Source organism: Entelurus aequoreus, linkage group LG06 (assembly GCF_033978785.1).
Source record: "Entelurus aequoreus isolate RoL-2023_Sb linkage group LG06, RoL_Eaeq_v1.1, whole genome shotgun sequence".
In the NCBI taxonomy this organism is placed as follows: Eukaryota; Metazoa; Chordata; class Actinopteri; order Syngnathiformes; family Syngnathidae; genus Entelurus; species Entelurus aequoreus.
In genome coordinates, this window is record NC_084736.1 from 63,570,968 (window position 1) to 63,591,537 (window position 20,570).

The window sequence follows — 20,570 nt, forward strand, 5'->3', positions numbered from 1 at the left end:
GTCAAACGTACGGCCAGCGAACAGGTTTTATCCAGCCCTCGGGACGAGTTTGCCAAGTATAAAAATGAGCTGAAATTTTTGAATGAAAGAAACTGCTGTTCTAAATGTGTCCACTAGTTGTCACAAGAGCAATTCTTTGTATCTTTGTAGATTACACTACACATGTAAAAAAAAAAAATAAACCACATGATTTTAGTGCACGAGTCGAGGAAATTGAGCAAACTACATAAATAACATCCTGTAATTTGATTTTGATATAATTTTTTTATCTTGATAGATTGAAAATTAACACCAATGAGTTGACTGATGAACATTATCACATAATTTATTCAGAAAGTATAAATAACGAAAAATAAAAGTAGAATACTATTAACCGCAACATGTAAGTGTAAAAAAACATCATGATTTGTAAATTTTCAGAATGTGCTAGTTCTATTTCTAAACAAAGAAAACAATCTGAAGTTGTCTTTATTTTTAAGTTATCGTGTTGTGATTTTACCAGTTGGGAGTAGATTTTTCTCCATGTGGCCCCCGATCTAAAATGAGTTTGACACCCCTGCTTTAGATGAATGATTCCCCAAAGCTTTTTCTACCGTACACCTGCTCATACTATAAATGACAAAGAAAAGAGTGAATCCCAGGTTTTATTTGTACGATTTTACTCCGCAGAAATCAAAATGCTGACAGGATTATCGACTAGTGCCTGGTCAAACCCTGACATAAACCTATAAAATATACACGACTGAGTATCACACTAGGTGGGACAACAACAGCAACAACCAATATCCAAGAAACCCTCTCAAATGTAAACCACTTCACATTATAGCCTGGAGGTGTATACTTAACTTGGCTCAGGTTCACACTAGTGACAATAAAAGGTAAGAAAAAGGAGCACTGAATTTCTGGTACTTGGTTCACACAACACTAAACACAAAGAGCAGTGGGACACATCAGTACGCTGTGAGACATCTCCTATACATAGCAATGCATTGTCCATCAGGTCTCAAAGAGCCTTCATAGATACTTTGTGCTATCAAGATCTCACTCAACACACAATATTTCGGGAGGACATATACCTTTAGCTCACATACACGTGTATCCATTGATTGTTGCAGGTGCAAAACAAATTTTGTCTCACAAAGCATATACAACTGCAGTTTGGATGCATGCACAGTTAACATCGTCTGTCTCAACTAGCATTGCTCATTTAGCACCAGATGCAAGGACGCCGACAGCCCGCCTTCTCTCGCAATTTGTAGCGTTTGTGTCTTTGACAATATACAGCAGCCTTATTCATATTACAAGTTTAACGAAAAGGACAAACAGAAGAAATGAGAGGAAACTGTGTGTGCAGTTTCCAAATATAAGGTGAAGTTGAAGTTTAACCATAAAATACCCTTATTTCTTTTTTTAGTGCAGTCACAGCATTAAGAAATGACACCAAAAAGAAAGAAATGATTAAGAAAATAGAAAGTGCAACTATAACACAACAGGAAGACCAAGGTGATAAGAATTAGACTTTTCTGCAGTGTAAGATTTACTACTTAAAATGACAATAAAAGAAAGGACTGACTTTTGGTTAAATAGCATTTGCTCGCACATTTCTCTGGTGGGGGAAAAACTGCAGACTGCTGCTAAAATGTCCAAAGCGGTTACAAGTGAGTGCTTCAATGAATGATACATTTCAAAAGCTTAAAAGGTTTCATCATCTAGCTTGACTGGGCTTTCTTTACACCTCAGCATAACGCCGTCTATAAATTCCTAATTAAATCAGATAAAATGAAATAGTGCCTTCCTTTTTATGTACCATGTGAGTGAAAATGGAAAAAATGGAGAAGGGTGGGTTAAGTCAGGTGTGACGGGACTTCCAAAAACATCTTATCCAAGACTGGTGATGTTGGCTTTTCCTCCAGGGGGGGCCACAATGCGCTGGGTGTTGCGGCGGGGGATGTTGTCATCGACTTGCGCCCCTAACGATGACAACGCGGGATAATATTAGAAGTGTAAGAAGATGCCATCTTTGGCAGAAGTTGTGCTTCCACTCACCAGACAGGCTGAAGCCAGACTGGTGGAGGTTGCGCATGGGCTGTTGAATACATTGTTGCTGCTCCTGCTGCTTGGTAGGAGAAGTCTTCACCAAAGTGACTGATGACAGAACCTTGGGAGTAATGGTCACCTCACACACCGGCCCATCGTACTGACCCCGGGGCACACCTCGTAACTCTGTCAGCTAAACACACGATTCAATGTAATATTAGAAGAAATTATATGGCGTGGTCACTACAGCTTGTTCTCAATGATTTCTATATGGACGCACCCTGCTACGGGCCTTTATCTTCTTGTAGACGTGGTCCGCAAAGGCTTTACGGCTGATGTAGCGACCACAGCCTTCCGTGGTGTGAAAGCTGCCTTCCTCCAGCACTACTTTACCTTGGCTGATCACCACCAGAGGACCTCCACGCACCTCAACGCCCTCAAAGATGTTGTACTCCACAGCCTGTCAGACGGAGACAAGTCAAATGCAGTGTTGACTGACACAGTATAGGAAATGGTTTGAAGGCACTATCTGAAGCAGATGGCGCTGTCAATTCACTGAAGATTCTGCAGCAGAAAGATGCTTCAACAAGACGTGATGTTGTGTAACTGCATGTTTTCTAAGTACTGTGGTACCACAGCCTAAGAATGTTTTGAGATAAGAGCTTTCTGTTGTCAGGGCCCGCACGGCCCATGTAATTTGTTATGCTTTTAGTTGCAAGCTAAAATGTGAATTAAAAGCATGAACATTATCACAGTCAACCCCATAAAGTCCCACCATAAAATCCGGTCTTACTTGCTAACATTAGTTTATAGCAAAAGATGGATATAACATTGGGTTGTTGTTTTTTTACAACCGTAGGAAGGAAGAAAGTGATTGTGAAGGACAGTACTGAGAAGAAGTAGATAAAAAAAAAAAAAGATCAAAATCATGACAGAGTGGAGATGTCCGATAATGGCTTATGGCTTAGAAGTCTGCTCTTCAGGGTAAATGTTGTACATTATTATTATTATTATATTATTTCATAAAACTCCCTTTCATTGTGAAAATAACATTCTATTATATTTTACATACAATATTTCTAAAAGTTGTTTTCTTTTTTAAAAGGCATTTTATATGGTAAATGTGTGCTGTTTAGGAGAGGTCAAGCACCAAGTAAATAGATTTTATATTAATTTAAATGAGAGATGCTGATTTGAGATGCAGATGTTTTGAGTTAAGAGCTTTCGTCAGAGAACCACTTAAGCTCCTAAATTGAGGCATTACTGTACTGTATTGTATACGCCTGTAGTTGTTTTTTAATGTGTAAAACTGAATTTAGAATGCGTTTAATAACTGCGATAGGTTTGAGAGCAGAGGTTGGCAACCTTAAAAATCAGAAGAGCCATCATGCCCCCTCCTTCACTAAAGAAAAGTGCCGGTAGTCTTGAGCCGCAAAACATAACATAGCTTATAAACTTTAAAAAAAAAAAATTATTTGAAAGGCTACTGAACCCTTCCATGCAAAATAAACGTTTTATTATTATTATTATTGGGGGAAGTATTCATAATTAGCTGACCGCGGGGGTCACACTTAAAAGCTAACGTTTCTCTCGTTCAGATGCCTCTCTGTCCGCACACACAAACACGCACCGTCTCATCCAATTACCAGTCACAACTCATTAATGGCTTCACAGACTTCACAGTAAATTTTAAAACCTTTTTCATGAAAAAAACAAAACAAAAAAAAAAGAATCTGAAGCGCTCATTATCCACAAATTTTCATTCAATTTATGGGGGGTCTGAGAATGTAACCCCAAACAAATAGCACGGATCTACAGTGCACCCAGAAAAGTATTCACAGCGCTCCACTTTCTACATTTTGTTATGTTACAGCCTTATTCCAAAATGGAATAAATGAATTTCTGTCCTCAAAATTCTACACACAATACCCCATATAGACAATGTGAAAATGTTTTATTTTTAATTTTGCACATTTACTAAAAAAATGGAGATAAAAATATTTATTCACAGCCTTTGCTCAATACTTTGTTGATGCATCTTTGGCAGCAGTTACAGCCTCAAATCTTTTTGAATACGATGCCACAAGCTTGTCACACCCATCCTATACACCAATTCCTCTTTGCAGCACCTCTCAAGTGCCATCAGATTGGATGGTAATGTTGGTTTTCATCCAGGATGTCTCTGTACATTGCTGAATTCATCTTAGTCTAGTCAGGGAGGTGACCAAGAACCCCATGGTCACTCAGTCAGAGCTACAGCATTCCTGTGTGGAGAGGAGAACCTTCCAGAAAACAACCATCTCTGCAGCAATCCACCAATCAATACCATCCCTACAGTGAAGCATGGTGGTGGCAGCATCATGCTGTGGGGATGTTTTTCAGCGGCAGGAACAGGGGGACTAGTCAGGATAGAGGGAAAGATTAATGCAGCAAAGTACAGACATCTTGGATGGAAACCAACGCTTCTCATCCAACCCGATGGAACTTGAGAGATGCTGCAAAGAGGAATGGGCAAAACTGCCCAAAGATACTGTAGGTGTGCCAAGCTTGTGGCATCGTACTCAAAAAGACTTGAGGCTGTAATTGCTGCCAAAGATGCGTCAACAAAAATAAATTAAAACAACTTTTCACATTGTCATTATGGGGTATTGTGTGTAAAATTTTGAAGACAGAAATTAATTTATTCCATTTTGAAATAAGGTTCTAACATGACAAAATGTCATAAAAGTGAAGCGTTGTGAATACTTTCCAGATGCACTGTACCATATGTTCTATTTGTTAAACATTCCACAAAAATTTTTTTTTGACCCAAGTATAAATACAAATATTCTATATAAGTTCTGACATAGTAGAATTTGATAGCCCACCAGGTTGTGGTTCTTGGCTGAGATGATCTTAGTGACATCTGGGTCCCACAAAACGAGATCAGCATCAGAGCCCACAGCGATGCGGCCCTTGCGAGGAAAGAGGTTGAAGATCTTGGCCGCATTTGTGCTGGTCACTGCCACAAACTGATTCTCATCCATCTTTCCAGTCACCTGGTCGGGATGAGGCGACACGTGAGCAATGTGAGCGAGCACTACGACATTAGCTGTGTTAAACAGTGGTTCTGATCTTCCTCACCACACATTTGTCCCAGACTAGGGACATCCTCTCCTCTGTACCATTGGTGCCCTCTGGGATTAGGGTGAAGTTATCTTTGCCGACTGCACGCTGAGATGTCAGAAAAGTACAGTGAGCGCTGCCGGTCACCTGAAGGTCCCCACTAAATAGGACAGAACAAAAAGACAGTGTACTTACACTTTTTCCATCAATTATTTTCCATGTCTTCTCCAAAAGCCTTTTACTGAATTTCCATGACCAAAATAAATCGTTTTATCTCAATGGGACCACTGAAAATTCATTATCCTAACACGTAGATACATCTTCTCATATTTCAGTTCCAACATATTCGGCTTTACTTTTGCTCATTTCCACAGCCTTATGGAGTTGGTGGACAAATGGTGGTTTAGGCTTTGGTCAAACAGTATGACAGTGAAAGCCTTTTAAAGTGCAGAGCAAACCCAAAAGCACAGCCATGGGCACACTTTGTCTCACCACAGATACATTTTGTTGCAATCTGGCTGTGTGAGAACATGGCGGCAAAAAGACGTCTCGTGTCCTCGGATGACTTGAATGAGTACGGTATTTTAACATTTAAGTGCCCACAGTATGTCGGCTTCATTTTTTGCAGAATTGTCCAAAGTTGTCTGCTTTGTTGCTGCGTAAACTGTGATGATGACTATCCTTACAGCATCAGGGTTCATAAACTCACTTGTGGGTATTGTAGTGACAGTTTCGTGCTTTTTCCCCTTTCAGGTGGCTAACAAGCGCTGCCTCGCCCATTAATCAAAATGTCAAATGTTTTACAGCACAGTTTGCATTTAGCACATCTTGGGTCAATGTCTTTGGCCAGCCACAATTTGTATTTATACTTAAAAAGCCATGTATTATTAAAGCGGCACTTAGCTGGCATTTTTTTAGCATCGTCACTTCGCTAGCATAAGAAACAAGATAGGAGGCGTGCCTGCAGTATGTAGGTGCTTGCTTTTCTTTCTTTTAAATTGTAATTTTACAGCCTTTTTTACATCATGGCCAGGGGACTACAGATGAAAACTAGCCTTCTGGCTAATTCTGGCTTTTTTAACCATGTGTAGTCATGTGTTTTATGAAATTGCATTGTCCCCTTTGAAATAAACTCATCTAATCTAATCTTGCACGCCGCATGCTCTTACAGACTAGACTGAGTACCGTATTTTCCGGAGTATAAATCGCACCGGCCGAAAATGCATAATAAAGAAGAAAAAAACATATATAAGTCGCACTGGAGTATAAGTCGCATTTTTTGGGAACATTTATTTTATAAAACCCAACACCAAGAATAGACATTTGAAAGGCAATTTAAAATAAATAAAGAATAGTGAACAACATGCTGAATAAGTGTACGTTATATGACGCATAAATAACCAACTGAGAACGTGCCTGGTATGTTAACGTAACATATTATGGTAAGAGTCATTCAAATAACTATAACAAATAGAACATGCTATACGTTTACCAAACAATCTGTCACTCCTAATCGCTAAATCCGATGAAATCTTATACGTCTAGTCTCTTACGTGAATGAGCTAAATAATATTATTTAATATTTTACAGTAATGTGTTAATAATTTCACACATAAGTCGCTCCTGAGTATAAGTCGCACCCCCGGCCAAACTATGAAAAAAACTGCGACTTATAGTCCGAAAAATACGGTACATTTTTCATACCACCAAGCTCTGTCAAAAGCACACATTTTGATGCACATTTCAATTACTCGCAGATTTTTGCATTTTGCAAATGGACAGAGAAGGGCCAATAGCTGGAATTTACTGTACTGTTGTTACTTGGTGCAGTTGTTTTGGGTCAACAACACATGTTTTTAAATACAGCGCTTTTCAGTGTCTGTAATTATGTTTCTGCCTGTGCTTCAGGAAAGTTTCTCTTTCTACCCATTTCATGACCCTTTTAGTCAGAAAAAAGTAGTATACCTGTAGCAGTAAAATATTTAAAAAGGAATGTGCTATATTTAATATCACCAACCATGACAAAAGAGAGCTGAGGTAATCAGGGGTAGTGGGATCAGGACTCAGTGGTGGAGAGGTGACAAAGGCCGCAGCCTTGGCCCAGTTCTTGCTCCAGTAATGGGTTCCGTCTGTGCCTAAGCTGGCCGAGATGGGCTCTCCGAAAACCACAGAACCTATAAGAATGGATAGGACGGGCCATTGTAAAACATAAGCATAGAGCATGCTGGCACAGAAATATACCAACATTTAATAACATACCCTTTTTCCTGGCCATAGCGAGGACATCAGCAGCACTCTTGCTCATCACTTTGGTGATGTAGACAGGACAATTTGTCTGATTGGCTATGGTGATGGAGCGATTGACTGCTTCCGCCTCCACCTGTCAAACACACACAAACACACATAAAGAAGAGTGTTTTTCTTTCCGACAGCCAAGATCTCCTGTCCTCTGCTGTCTGATATATTTCAAACCATATCACCTCTTCTGGGCGGCTCAGTACATGACCCTCAGGTCCAGTGATACCCAGCTCCAGAATACGTCTCTGCTCCTATTCAATCCACACAACAACATCATGTTTCGACTGACAGAAAACTCGACAGGCTGTTTTTATGTACCTCAGCAATTATGTCTCCATTCTCAGCATGCACTTGAGCGATGGCACCAAGGTCTCTGATGACGCTCAACACCTCGTAAATCTAAAATATCACAAGAAGGCCTTGTGAGCTCATAAGCATAAGTAAGACACACATGAACACAGACATGCATCGTGACAGCTATTTCAGAGATGTCAGAAGACCCCGCTACTATCATCCAGGAGCTGAGCGTACCTGAGAGTCAGAAAGTTGGAAAACATCCTTATAGGCCAAATAGACCAGGAAAGAGTTGACACCTAAAGATAGAAAACTTATGAGATCCAGAGGTGGGGGAAAAAAAGAGAACAAAAGAGGGAAAACCCAGAGCAAAGGAGGAAGAGTAAAACCCAAAAGAATAATAATTACAAAGGAGGCATGTGAGAAAGGGCGAAAATGGGTCAAACTGTGACATTTAATGACACAGATTCCCAACTAGGAATGCAATGATTATAGAGTTTGACTGTACAATTATAGTCTGAGTAATAATCACGGTTTTATCACGATAATTATGCATTGATTAATTTCACAACAAAATTGTATAAAATCACATAGACAAGAGATTTTGATGTCTTATTTATCGTAGTTTGTTAAATTAAGGCAAGTGTATTTATATAGCACAATTCATACACAAAGCAATTAAAAAGTGCAAATACAAGATGGCAAAAAAAAAATCATACAAATAATCACAATTCAAATTAAAATGTGAGCGCAGATAAAATACTTTTAGTTCTCATATGCACAATTAAATACGTGTTTTTATTATTTGAAACAGTTAATCAAATAACAACATTACAATAACAGTACAAAATAATAAATATAAACAAAAAGTATGAATAAATTAAATGTATTATTGATATGAGAATATGATTAACTTTACTGATCCCCCAGGGGAAATTTACTCATGTAATAAACTCAAGTGTTACTGTCAGTAACTGTCATCCATACCTGCCTATTCATTTATAACAATCTATACTATGCTGTGTTAATAATATCTGGAATGCACATAAATAAATCCCATGATATATTGCGGTTATTCTACAAGCTCATGATATTATGTCAGTGCTTTATACATGCTATATTAACTTACAATACCTATAGTTTATTCTTAACAAACAGGAAGAAGCGATCTATAACGTTAAATGGTCAATGAATATAGCCCTGGACAGGAGTATCTGTTGCTATTTGTTTACACTGGACTGCCTCAACACTAAGCTACTGATTGTAAGTAACACATTCATATTTAATTCCCTACCAACTAAAATATTCATGAAGTAACTTGCCGCTAACAAAATTTTACTCAGTATTAATGTCTTACATTTACTTTTGTGTGTAAAGCTGGGTGGTGATCCCGCAAATGCAGCCCCATAATGGACTTATTAGACCCTTTAGCTGCAACTTTTTTTTGGCAGGTTTGGCTAGTAGGTGAGTCATTATCTTCATCGACTCCTTGGTAATTTTTTAAGTACCCACAATGTTCCCACACTGTCAACTCAAACTTTTTTTCGGGTTGGAAAAGTTTGCTGGTTTGCCCTGTTGCCATTTTGAAGTTAATGTAGCATACTAGCGTGTCTCTCTATAGGTGAGTGTAAGCGTGTGCACTGCTGGTGTGTAACTTTGTTTTTGTTCCATGCAGGTTGTGCCAAAATCAACATACCAGCATGACATTCGTTTATAGCGAGAGAGAAGGACTCAAACACACGCTGTAGTGGAACCGTTGCGATTAAATAATTGTGACGTTTTTAAATCACGGTTAATACTAAAACTGGTTAATCATTGCATCCCTATTCCCAAAAGATGTTATTTGACAAAACTGTTCCAGTATTTTAGATATCTCAAACGCAGAGCTGAAGTGCAATTGCAGCCTGCATACATACCATGCTCCTTCACCAAGGTCTCCATCTCCTCCTGAGTGCCTTTGTTCCAGTCAGTGAGGTCCACGTGGAGAGAATAGTCACAGCAGGATTTGCTGTCGGCCCATTCCCTCCATTGCTTGAAAGCTGCGACCAAGCTTACGCCAGGCTCTGGCACCACGTGGTCAACTAGAAAACGCCAACAAACAGACACAATTTATTATGTGGCAGCAAGCCTCGTAATAAGATCAAACGCCCGATGACATGCACACATTAAATGCTATAATCTCTGCAACAGGATTAGTGTGCTTTAGCTGAAAACACACACACACACAACTGTCTGATGGACAACATACTAATCATGGTGGTGCCGCCCGCCAGAGCAGCCCTGGTGCCCTGGTAGAAGTCATCTGCCGCCACCATGCCTCGATCGGGCATCTGGAATCGGGTGTGCACGTCAATGCCTCCAGGCATCACCATTCTTCCCTGAGCTTCTATGATCTTAACTCCACCGGGAACAATTAGGTTGTCGCCGATTTGCCTGGAAGTGAGAGAGAGAGGTCAGGAATTCGAAATAAACTCAAACTCAATCTAAATGTAAAAGAGGTAAAAATGTAAACGATGTCACAGTGTAGAAATGGGCCTAAAATATATATTGCAATATATATTGCAGCCTCCTTTGCTACTAATATATATGCTGAATTTCCCCCAGGGATCAATAAAGTACTTTCTATTCTATTCTATATGTCACAATACATTTTTTGGAATGTCAATGACAGAAGAACCATTTCAAAATGGTTTACAAAAGCTCTAAATTTGGCTCCTGACGTATTCGGTAAATTATTGCGTAATTTCTTGTTGTATTACTTTATCAAAACCATTATTAATCTACTTGCTAATTTACTCTTAATATGTGGTTACATTCTGTTGTAAAATGTTTCTATCTACACTTTGGTTAAAATGTAATAAGCACTTATTCTTCTGTTTGTATACTTTACATTAGTTTTGGGTGATGCCACAAATTTGGGTATAAAGTAGTTACAGGGTTACAGTATTGGTCACATTAATGCTGATAATGATAAATGTCAAAATCACTGAATGACATGTTTGATCACAACTATAACTACACAAACACACACTAAAATTTCCATTAATTATTTAAAGTATTTCCTACTATTAGGTCAAATTTAAATGTTTTTTTTGCTCTTAAAGTCATTCTGTGTCTAGGGACTAATTTCCTGAGTTTGTAAACAATAACAAAAAATGTTGTGATAATAAATAAATATCCCTCTAATCACTATAGTATTGACGATTTATTTATACTTTACTTAGTATCGTTACTGTCAATATTTGTATCAATACGTCCACCTCGGTTTACCATCAAGCTTTTATATACCGTACTTTATATAGTGTAGCAATATTAGCTATTCCTCATCCTCCAGTGACAATCACACTTGTAAGAAACAGTTTGTTTGCAACCATGGAGAAAAGGATTGCTGACTTTGCATTGTCGAGGTATGCTAGCTTGGAAACAAGGACGCTACATTGCGTCGAGGACACAAGCGGTCTCTCTCTTGTCACTGTCAAATTTGAGAAACACAGTTGCGTCATAACATGTATTATCACAATATGGCGATAGTACTAAAAGCTCTATCATTGGCCACATTTATATTAGTTATATATAGTCTATACCAGGGGTCACCAACGCGGTGCCCGCGGGCACCAGGTCGCCTGTAAGGACCAGACGAGTCGCCCGCGGGCCTGTTCTAAAAAAATAAATAAATAAATAAATAAATTTTTAAAAAAAAAAATTTTTTTTTTTTTTTTTTAATTAAATCTACATAGAAAAAACACAAGATACACTTTCAATCAGTGCATCAACCCAAACAACCTCCCCCATGCAGACTCATCCACACCCACTCACACAAAAGGGGTTATTTCTTTCTGCTACCAATATTGTGGTTCCCACAACACAGACAACACATCTGCAAGGGACACAGTCCCTGAAGCACACATGATTGTATAGGCTGCTGGTCCACTAACATTTTCATTAATTACTATTTTTAATGTAATTATTTTTATATTGTTTTACTTTATTTTTTACCCAAGAAAATGTTTTTTATTTATTTATCTTATTTTATTTTATTTTTTTAAAAAAGGGCCTTATCTTCAACAGACCAGGTTGTCAATGAAATTAGATTTGTTTAAAGGTTTTTTTAAACCAGGCCCAGTCCAGATAATGTCCAAGTCGGACTCAGCAACACACACCTTCATTCATGTACACAGAAAAAAATTAGGGAACACAACAGATTGCATATAATTTATAAACAAAATTACATTTTCAAAATAAGCATTTATGTACAGTCCAGATTATGTCCAGGTCACTCAAATTAGGGAACACAACAACAGATATCATATAATCTATAAACATAATTATACTTTCAAAATAAGCCTTTGAGGACTTCTCATCTTTTTTTTAATGTTTTTTGGCATCATTATCGTTTTCAACCATGTAACTTTCTAAAGTTAGAAAATACTGAATAAATGTTTTAAAGAAAGTAATACTAAGTGAATATCTGTTTTTGGCCTTAAAAATAAACATTTTACCGAGTACTATAATTAAATTGATTAAATCATGATTGTCAATGAACTCTCCTAAAATAACAGAAACCACATCAAGCTTCATAAACAAACCAATCCTTAAACACATTTTTTCAACTTCCACCCAAAACAAAGACACAATATGACAATACCAAAACAAATGCAGGGTGGATTCAGGCTCCTGACAACAAAATCGGCAATCATCTGACTCTGTCATATTCCATAATTTTAACATTTTCCCTGTGGGTAAAAAGTTATAAATAATTTTAATTTGAAAATAACGATTTTGCACATCGATAGTGGTTTTATAGATTAGTTTGAATATGGCATCCCATGGCAACGGGCAGTCAAAAAAGTCCTCCCATTTTCCATTTGTGTTGTATGAGGCAGCCTTCAAAGATTTCTTTATTAATTAAAAATTATATATTTTTCTATTTATTTTAGTTCCTTTTTGCCAACTAGAATTTCTTATTAGAGGTTTACAAACTAATAATTTAGTAGTTCCATAATTAATTATTTGTTTCCATCTTTTCCCAATTACTCCAGTTAGTTGATAAAATGAAAAGCTTGAGCAAGCATCACCATACATAGCTCTAAATTCATCATACTTCATAATTTTACCATTCTCATTGATAATATCATTGACAAAAATGATTCCTCTTTCAAACATATTTTTCCAAAAGAAAGGCTTTCCATCTATTACAATATTAGAGTTCATCCATATTAACTGCTGCAAAATATCGTCTCTTTTTTCTGGCACATAAAAATTGAAAACACCACTATGAGTGGATTGTTTCCTTTATGAACCCCGCCATGTTTCCCAGCAGACTCTCTGGGAGGGGATCACTTGTAAAAAAGGATACAATTTCTTTTGATACAGTACATGTTTTTTGTCCAACAGGACATTTGTGTACCACTCAATGTTTAAATACATCTTTGGAACAATTGATGCTTTTAAAGACAGACACATAGCTTCAAGGTTGAGAAGTTTCAGGCCCCCATATTCATACTCTTTGTACAAAACCTTTCTTTTAATCTTTTCTGGTTTGCCGTTCCAGACAAAATCGAAGACCCTCCACTCATAAATCTTAAAAAAGTTTTGTGATGGAGCTGGTAATGACAAAAACAAATAAATAAATTGAGGAATAATTAACGAGTTGGCAATAGACATTTTACCATACAAGGTTAGGGATTTCCCTTTCCATAATTGCATAATTTTGTCCAGCTTTCTTAGTCGATTATCATAATTTACTGAGCCTAGATCTTCCAGATTTTCTGGGACAACAACACCAAGTATGTTAACTGGTCCATCTGTCCACAAAACAGGCACTTTGCATTCCATTCGAAAGGACGTTCCCTTTAGATTTCCGATCCTTAACATTTTACATTTATCATAATTAAGCTTAAAGCCAGATTGCTGTGAAAATATGTCCAAAAGATTAAGAAGGTTCCGCAAACAATGAGGAAAAATCTTATCTTTGTGAATCAGCCTTTTCTGACATGAACTTCATCAAGAACAAACACAGAACACGCCTCACTGATGCACATCTGCAATACTCACTCAGAGTTGCAGTGTCAAGGTACACACCAGAGTACAACACACTAGTTAACAGCATGCAATGCCAGGCTTCCCACTAACTGACAAAGAAACAGATAACAGATTTGGTGTCCAGTTCAAAGTGTGACATGATTTAAAAATTTGAGAGTTTACTTTTGTATTTTACATGAGTTATTATTTGTACAAACATGGTGCAAAGTAATTCATGATTTGTTAAAAAATGTTAGTGGCTAGCTAGTTAAAATGGGATATTGTGATTTCACAAGACTGTCTTAGAAGTGATCATTTGAAAATGTTCAATTTGAAAAATGTGCACTTAGAGAAAATATAAAAATAAAGTGTTGCATATTGATATTTATCTGTTTCTATATATATTTATTGTGAGAAATCATTAAGATGATCAGTGTTTCCACAAAGATAAATATCATTAATTATTAATAATAACAGAGTTAAAGGTAAATTGAGCAAATTGGCTACTTCTGGCAATTTATTTAAGTGTGTATCTAACTGGTAGCCCTTCGCACTAATCAGTACCCAAGAAGTAGCCCTTGGTTTCAAAAAGGTTGGTGACCCCTGGTCTATACCATGCAACCTTATCTTATTGCATATGGTAAAATACTCTCCAGACAAACACCCAGGTACATTTTACTTACTTGATGACTCCATCCTCCATGTAGATATCAGCCATGAAGGACTGATCATCATTCACTATCTTTGCCCCTTTAATAAGGAGACGATCACTCTGTAAGACAGACAATTTTATAAATTTTCATATCAGGTCATAGGTTAAGTTTGAATCTTTAATTGATTTTTAGAAAACTCAACTGTAATCGCTACAATACTAATTGGATTTACAAAAAAGAAAGAGAGAAAGTTCAAAATACCAATCCCCTTAGTGCCACCACTGGCCCTCTATTAATAAAAAGAAGAATGTCAACCGGTGCCCTCCTTTTTATTCTCCACACTGTCAAAAGGACACAAAGGAGACCTAATGAAGACATAAGTAATTTGCAGCATTAAATGTCACAGAAATCATTGTGGCTGGGAATGTACAGCATTGATTGTATATTCTATTCATGATTCCCACTTGCTGTCCAATACTAAAATCATTGCGTTTCATATAGCTCATCTAAATAGATTGCCTGCTATGTAATTTTAAAAGTATTTTAACATCATCTTTCCTGCAGCTGGTCTGTGTTTTTAACAAATAGTTGTTGTTTGACTACAACAACGACCATAAAAAAGCTAATGTCTCTGTAAATCAAAATACGGACAAATGGGAGCACTTCATTGAAACCACAAAAGGCTCCAGTGTGTTACAGCTACACCATTCACACTGCTCACAGTGTTATGGCTATGTACTGTAGAACACCATGAAACTTTACTCCCATGGTTTAAGGCAGTGCTACTCAAATGGGGCACCGGGCCAAATCCCGCTCGGGAATGATACCATACCGGCCCCTCAATTCAGTTCAAAACTTATAAATAATAAATAAATGATAAATGGGTTATACTTGTATAGCGCTTTTCTACCTTCAAGGTACTCAAAGCGCTTTGACAGTATTTCCACATTCACCCATTCACACACACATTCACACACACATTCACACACACATTCACACACTGATGGCGGGAGCTGCCATGCAAGGCGCTAACCAACAGCCATCAGAGGCAAAGGGTGAAGTGTCTTGCCCAAGGACACAACGGACGTGACTAGGATGGTAGAAGGCGGGGATTGAACCCCAGTAACCAGCAACCCTCCGATTGCTGGCACGGCCACTCTACCAACTTCGCCACGCCGTCCCAAACTTGTTGGACAAACATTTTTGCAGCAAATTCCCAAAATCACTAGAGTGCGTCTGTTGTACAGAGGAACTTAGACCACTGTAAACACATTGGCAGATCCTTGCATTGACATTTTAACCTTGCTTGGCAAACAGAACACTGGGGTCCAAAATGTGTGATTTTAAATTTACATACCGGTAACTTAGTCGCTCATCAAGGCACCTCTTTAAGTCCTCTCCTTTTTTGCAGTTACAATTATTTGTTATGTGATTTATGTAACTAAGATGTTGCTGTACCTAGTTTACTTCAGATGCATCATACAGTCATTAGTCATTTGTTTAACTTACGTTTGTTATACTAGTAGTGTTCCTCAAGATTCCATTTTAGGTCCTCTTTTTTTAAAAATCATTTGTGCTATTTTGCCTTTTGGTTTAGGCGCCATTGGGACTGCACTTTGGTGACTTCTGCCGTGCTTTAATTGGTGCTTATTTTGTGGACATTTGGATAAGCCTGGGGAGACCCTTTTGGCCATGGCTCATTTGTTTGGACCGGGGACTAGCTGCTGGCTCTCTCCCACACCAGAGTCTGCATGGAGAGACCAGGGGCCGTACTTATCAAGCTTCTTAGAGTGCCATTTTACACTTAAGTCCTGAGAATTTGCGAAATTTAGTCCTACTCTCAAACTTAAGAATAAAAGCTTTTTATCAACGTTCTTAAGTCTAAGAATCACTCCTACTCTCCACGATATTTAAGAGACCTTCAGAGGTGTCTTAAGTGGTTAGGAGTTGCCAGCAGGGGATGGCACTGAGGCGAGAGAGACGTGCGCAAACGTTCAGGGAACGGAACAATGTTTTTTCTTTTTTTTGATGACGAGCAGCTGATCAAACGGTATCGTTTAGACAGAGCGGATATTATTTTTGTCACAGATTTAATACTTTTCGATTCCTTGTTGATTTCTGCATGTGTCTGCAGTGGGCTAGTATATATAGAGCCACCCACACCAGTTTCAAATTAGTTGCCTAATTAATGAATTGGAAAGAAAATGTTATGACAGTAGCGTATGTGTGTGGCCGTGAGGTGAGTGACGTCAGTGAGTGTGTGGGCGATAGAAGAGAGGGAGCGGTAGCGTGAGTGCCGGCGGGGACTAGTTTGTTTTGTATTATTTTGTAGTTTATTGTCAAAATATACACTCCCATTGTCCACTTAAATATTTCCAAGATATTTCTTTATTCTTAGACAACGGATTCCCTTCCGTGATTGGTCATTTCTATGGACACAGAAATGACGTCACCTAAAATTACGTTTACGGCACATAGTAATGTCGTAATTCAGCTCTGAGTGTGACACTTAAGATTCAGTCCTACACTTCGCTGAAAGTGTGAGTAAGACGCTTGATAACTAACTTTTAAGTGCAGCTTTCAGCGAAGAATTTATTTACTCTTAAGTCAACTCTTAGCAGACTTCTTAGGAGTAATTCTAAGAAGCTTGATAAGTACGGCCCCAGAGGTACAAGTGGAGATGCGGAGGAAGAAGAAACAGGGCTGCAGAGGTGGCACAGAGGTGGACAAACTTCATAGAGTCCTGGTTGCATGAGCGTGTATCGGACACTTGGGTCTCCATGGACGGATTCTCGCTCATCTGCGTGGACCGGACATTAGCCGGGGGCTGGTGGGCAGTCTAGAACGGAGTTGGCTCTCTTGGTTTGATTGATTGATTGAGACTTTTATTAGTAAATTGCACAGTACAGTACATATTCCGTACAATTGACCACTAAATGGTAACACCCCAATAAGTTTTTCAACTTGTTTAAGTTGGGGTCCACGTTAATCAATTCATGGTCACTTTGTTGGGTCTGTTCTTGTCTGTAGACGTGCTGCCTCCACCCCAGCTGGAGATGGCGTCGATTTACGCAGAGGCCACCGTGGTGTATATCACTATTGACATGGTGTTTTTGTTTTATTGTTCGTCTATGCATGACGCAATCGTATGTGCGCAATATGTATTCTTGCTCTTTCTTTTTGTTTGTTGCGTTTTAGGTTTGTAGCTGTAGGTAGAAATGGCGCCGCTGAAGGGGCCCCCTCTTGTGTTCACCTTCTTTTTTGTAGACTTTTTGAACCTGCACTGAAACCACATAATTTCCCCACTGTGGACCCCCGAGTTCAGTTTTAAAAAAAATTGTGAGAGAGTAACATCCTTGCCACAGAGTGCTGTCATGTCATGCTGTCTTTGATTAGATTTTCTGCATAAGGTCCTTAGAAAACAGCAGCGCACACTTGTAACTCAGACATAATAAATACTGGTAGACTAAATCAGATGTCTACTGTATAGGACGCTGGTTCTCAGAAATATACAAAATAAGACTACCGTATTTTTCGGAGTATAAGTCACTCCGGAGTATAAGTCGCACCGGCCGAAAATGCATAACAAAGAAGGAAAGAAACATATATAAGTCGCACTGGAGTATAAGTCGCATTTTTTGGGGACATTTATTTGATAAAACCCAACACCAAGAATAGACATTTGAAAGGCAATTTAAAATAATTAAAGAATAGTGAACAACAGGCTGAATAAGTGTACGTTATATGACGCATAAATAACCAACTGAGAACGTGCCTGGTATGTTAACGTAACATATTATGGTAAGAGTCATTCAAATAACTATAACATATAGAACATGCTATACGTTTACCAAACAATCTGTCACTCCTAATCGCTAAATCCCATGAAATCTTATACGTCTAGTCTCTTATGTGAATGAGCTAAATAATATTATTTGATATTTTACGGTAATGTGTTAATAATTTCACACATAAGTCGCTCCTGAGTATAAGTCGCACCCCCGGCCAAACTATGAAAAAAACTGCGACTTATAGTCCGACAAATACAGTAATAGTGAAAGGAGAAATCCGGCCCTGCGATCCTTAGCTTTCTTAAAATGCGGTGCCCAAAATAATTTAGTTGAATATCCCTGGTTTAGGGATTTGTGTTAACCTCTGCAGGGTAAATACTACTGCCCAGAACCCAAACCAGGGAGGTTATACAGACTCCTTGCCCGAGTGCAGCTGGGATAGGCTCAAACACCCCCGCGACCCAGAGAGGGACAAGCGGGAGAAAATGAATGGATGAATGGGTTCTCCAGACTGATAATACTTTATTAAGTACTTTCTTCTTCCAATAAAGTCTGCAGTATAGAAAATACCGTACAATACAGTGATGTGTGAGCAAGGGAAGGATACAAAATGGCAAGTGTGCCTGTGTGAGAGAGGACAGCGACTTGTTGTGAATAATGTAGACACAGTGCACGTCTGTGTCTCTGCATAAAGCATGCAATACAATACACAGTAATAGGGCTGTGAATCTTTGGGTGTCCCACGATTCGATTCAATATCGATTCTTGGGGTCACGATTCGATTCAAAATCGATTGTTTTCGATTCAACGCGATTCTCGATTCAAAAACGATATTTTCCCGATTCAAAACGGTTCTCTATTCACTCAATACATAAGATTTCAGCAGGATCTACCCCAGTCTGCTGACATGCAAGCAGAGTAGTAGATTTTTGTAAAAAGCTTTTATAATTGTAAAGGAAAATGTTTTATCAACTGATTGCAATAATGTAAATTTGTTTTAACTATTAAATGAACCAAAAATATGACTTATTTTATCTTTGTGAAAATATTGGACACAGTGTCAGTGTGTTGTCAAGCTTATGAGATGCGATGCAAGTGTAAGCCACTGTGACACTATTGTTCTTCTTTTTTTTCTTTTTTTTTATAAATGTCTAATGATAATGTCAATGAGGGATTTTTAATCACTGCTATGTTGAAATTGTTACTAATATTGATACTGTTGTTGATAATATTCATTTTTGTTTCATTACTTTTGGTTTGTTCTGTGTCGTGTTTGTGTCTCCTCTCAATTGCTCTGTTTATTGCAGTTCTGAGTGTTGCTGGGTCGGGTTTGGTTTTGGAATTGTATTGTATTGTTATGGTATTGCTGTGTATTGTTTTGTTGGAGTGATTAATTTAAAAAATAAATACATAAATTTAAAAAAATCTATTTTTTAAAAATGAGAATCGATTCTGAATCGCACAACGTGAGAATCGCGATTCAAATTGATTTTTTTCCCACACCCCTACACAGTACAGTACCACCATCGTTTGCTGTGGATATACTTTTATCTGACCAGAACTGCTGCATGTTTGGCGATTTGGATGGCTGTTGTCAAATGACCTACTTTACAGGGGAGATTTTATTTCTTTCGACATCCCTGCAGCACGCCTTTAATACTGGCAGCGGTTGGAAAATCTGATCCATAAAAATATAGATGCAAATTATATCATCATCATTTAAATTTTATATATTAAACATACTGGTACCTTCATTCTTTCTGTGGATACTCATACGAGAGTTATAGGTGGCAGTTTTTACGTTCTGTTATGAAAAACACACTGATGAGCACTTGTTAAAAAAGAACCATAGTGCGTGTTGCATACTATTATATAGAGATATTATATAGAAATATTATATAGAGATATGCAAGAGTGGGAAAAGTATACATGAAGGTGGATAGAGGCGGTAGCTACGCGGTCGCTGGCTAACGGGGAGAGAGGCAAACACACACAAGCAAGTAGTGAGGTTTTAATGAATGAGGTCAAATAACAATAAAATACTCACAGTGATTCGAGGAATGTTCTTTTTTCCTTGGTATCCCGACATTGTGTGTGTCCCTCCAACGGCGCCCTGCCTCTTGGCTAAAGCTAGCTAGCAAGACTGTAGAAAGGATGACTGGATGCTCACTGGTCAGTCGACGCCCAGGGGCAATTTACACCTGTCTGACAATGTATGTCGATGGCAAACAAGGTCTACGCGGTGCTGCCAGGCGCCCTAATTTGAAATGGGTGTCACTATATCAGAGTATCTGTCAATTCGTTTAGTTTATTGAAAGGAACGGGTCCCAGAAGACAAGCGTTAGGAATAAAAAAAAAGGGCTCAGACGCA

General features: G+C 38.2%; 1 protein-coding gene across 1 annotated transcript; it reads right to left on the reverse strand.

Annotated features, from left to right (window-relative positions):
- Positions 1-312: 312 nt before the first annotated feature.
- Positions 313-20,570, reverse strand: dpysl2a (dihydropyrimidinase like 2a). The gene is made up of 14 exons (XM_062051198.1): positions 20,247-20,570; positions 14,439-14,527; positions 9,983-10,167; positions 9,651-9,815; positions 7,972-8,033; positions 7,759-7,839; positions 7,623-7,691; positions 7,402-7,522; positions 7,160-7,316; positions 5,161-5,302; positions 4,905-5,075; positions 2,318-2,497; positions 2,047-2,230; positions 313-1,970 (listed from the first exon to the last, which is right to left on the reverse strand). Exons 1-14 carry the CDS (start codon positions 20,286-20,288, stop codon positions 1,879-1,881), a joined length of 1,740 nt encoding a protein of 579 aa, XP_061907182.1. The 5' UTR covers positions 20,289-20,570; the 3' UTR covers positions 313-1,878.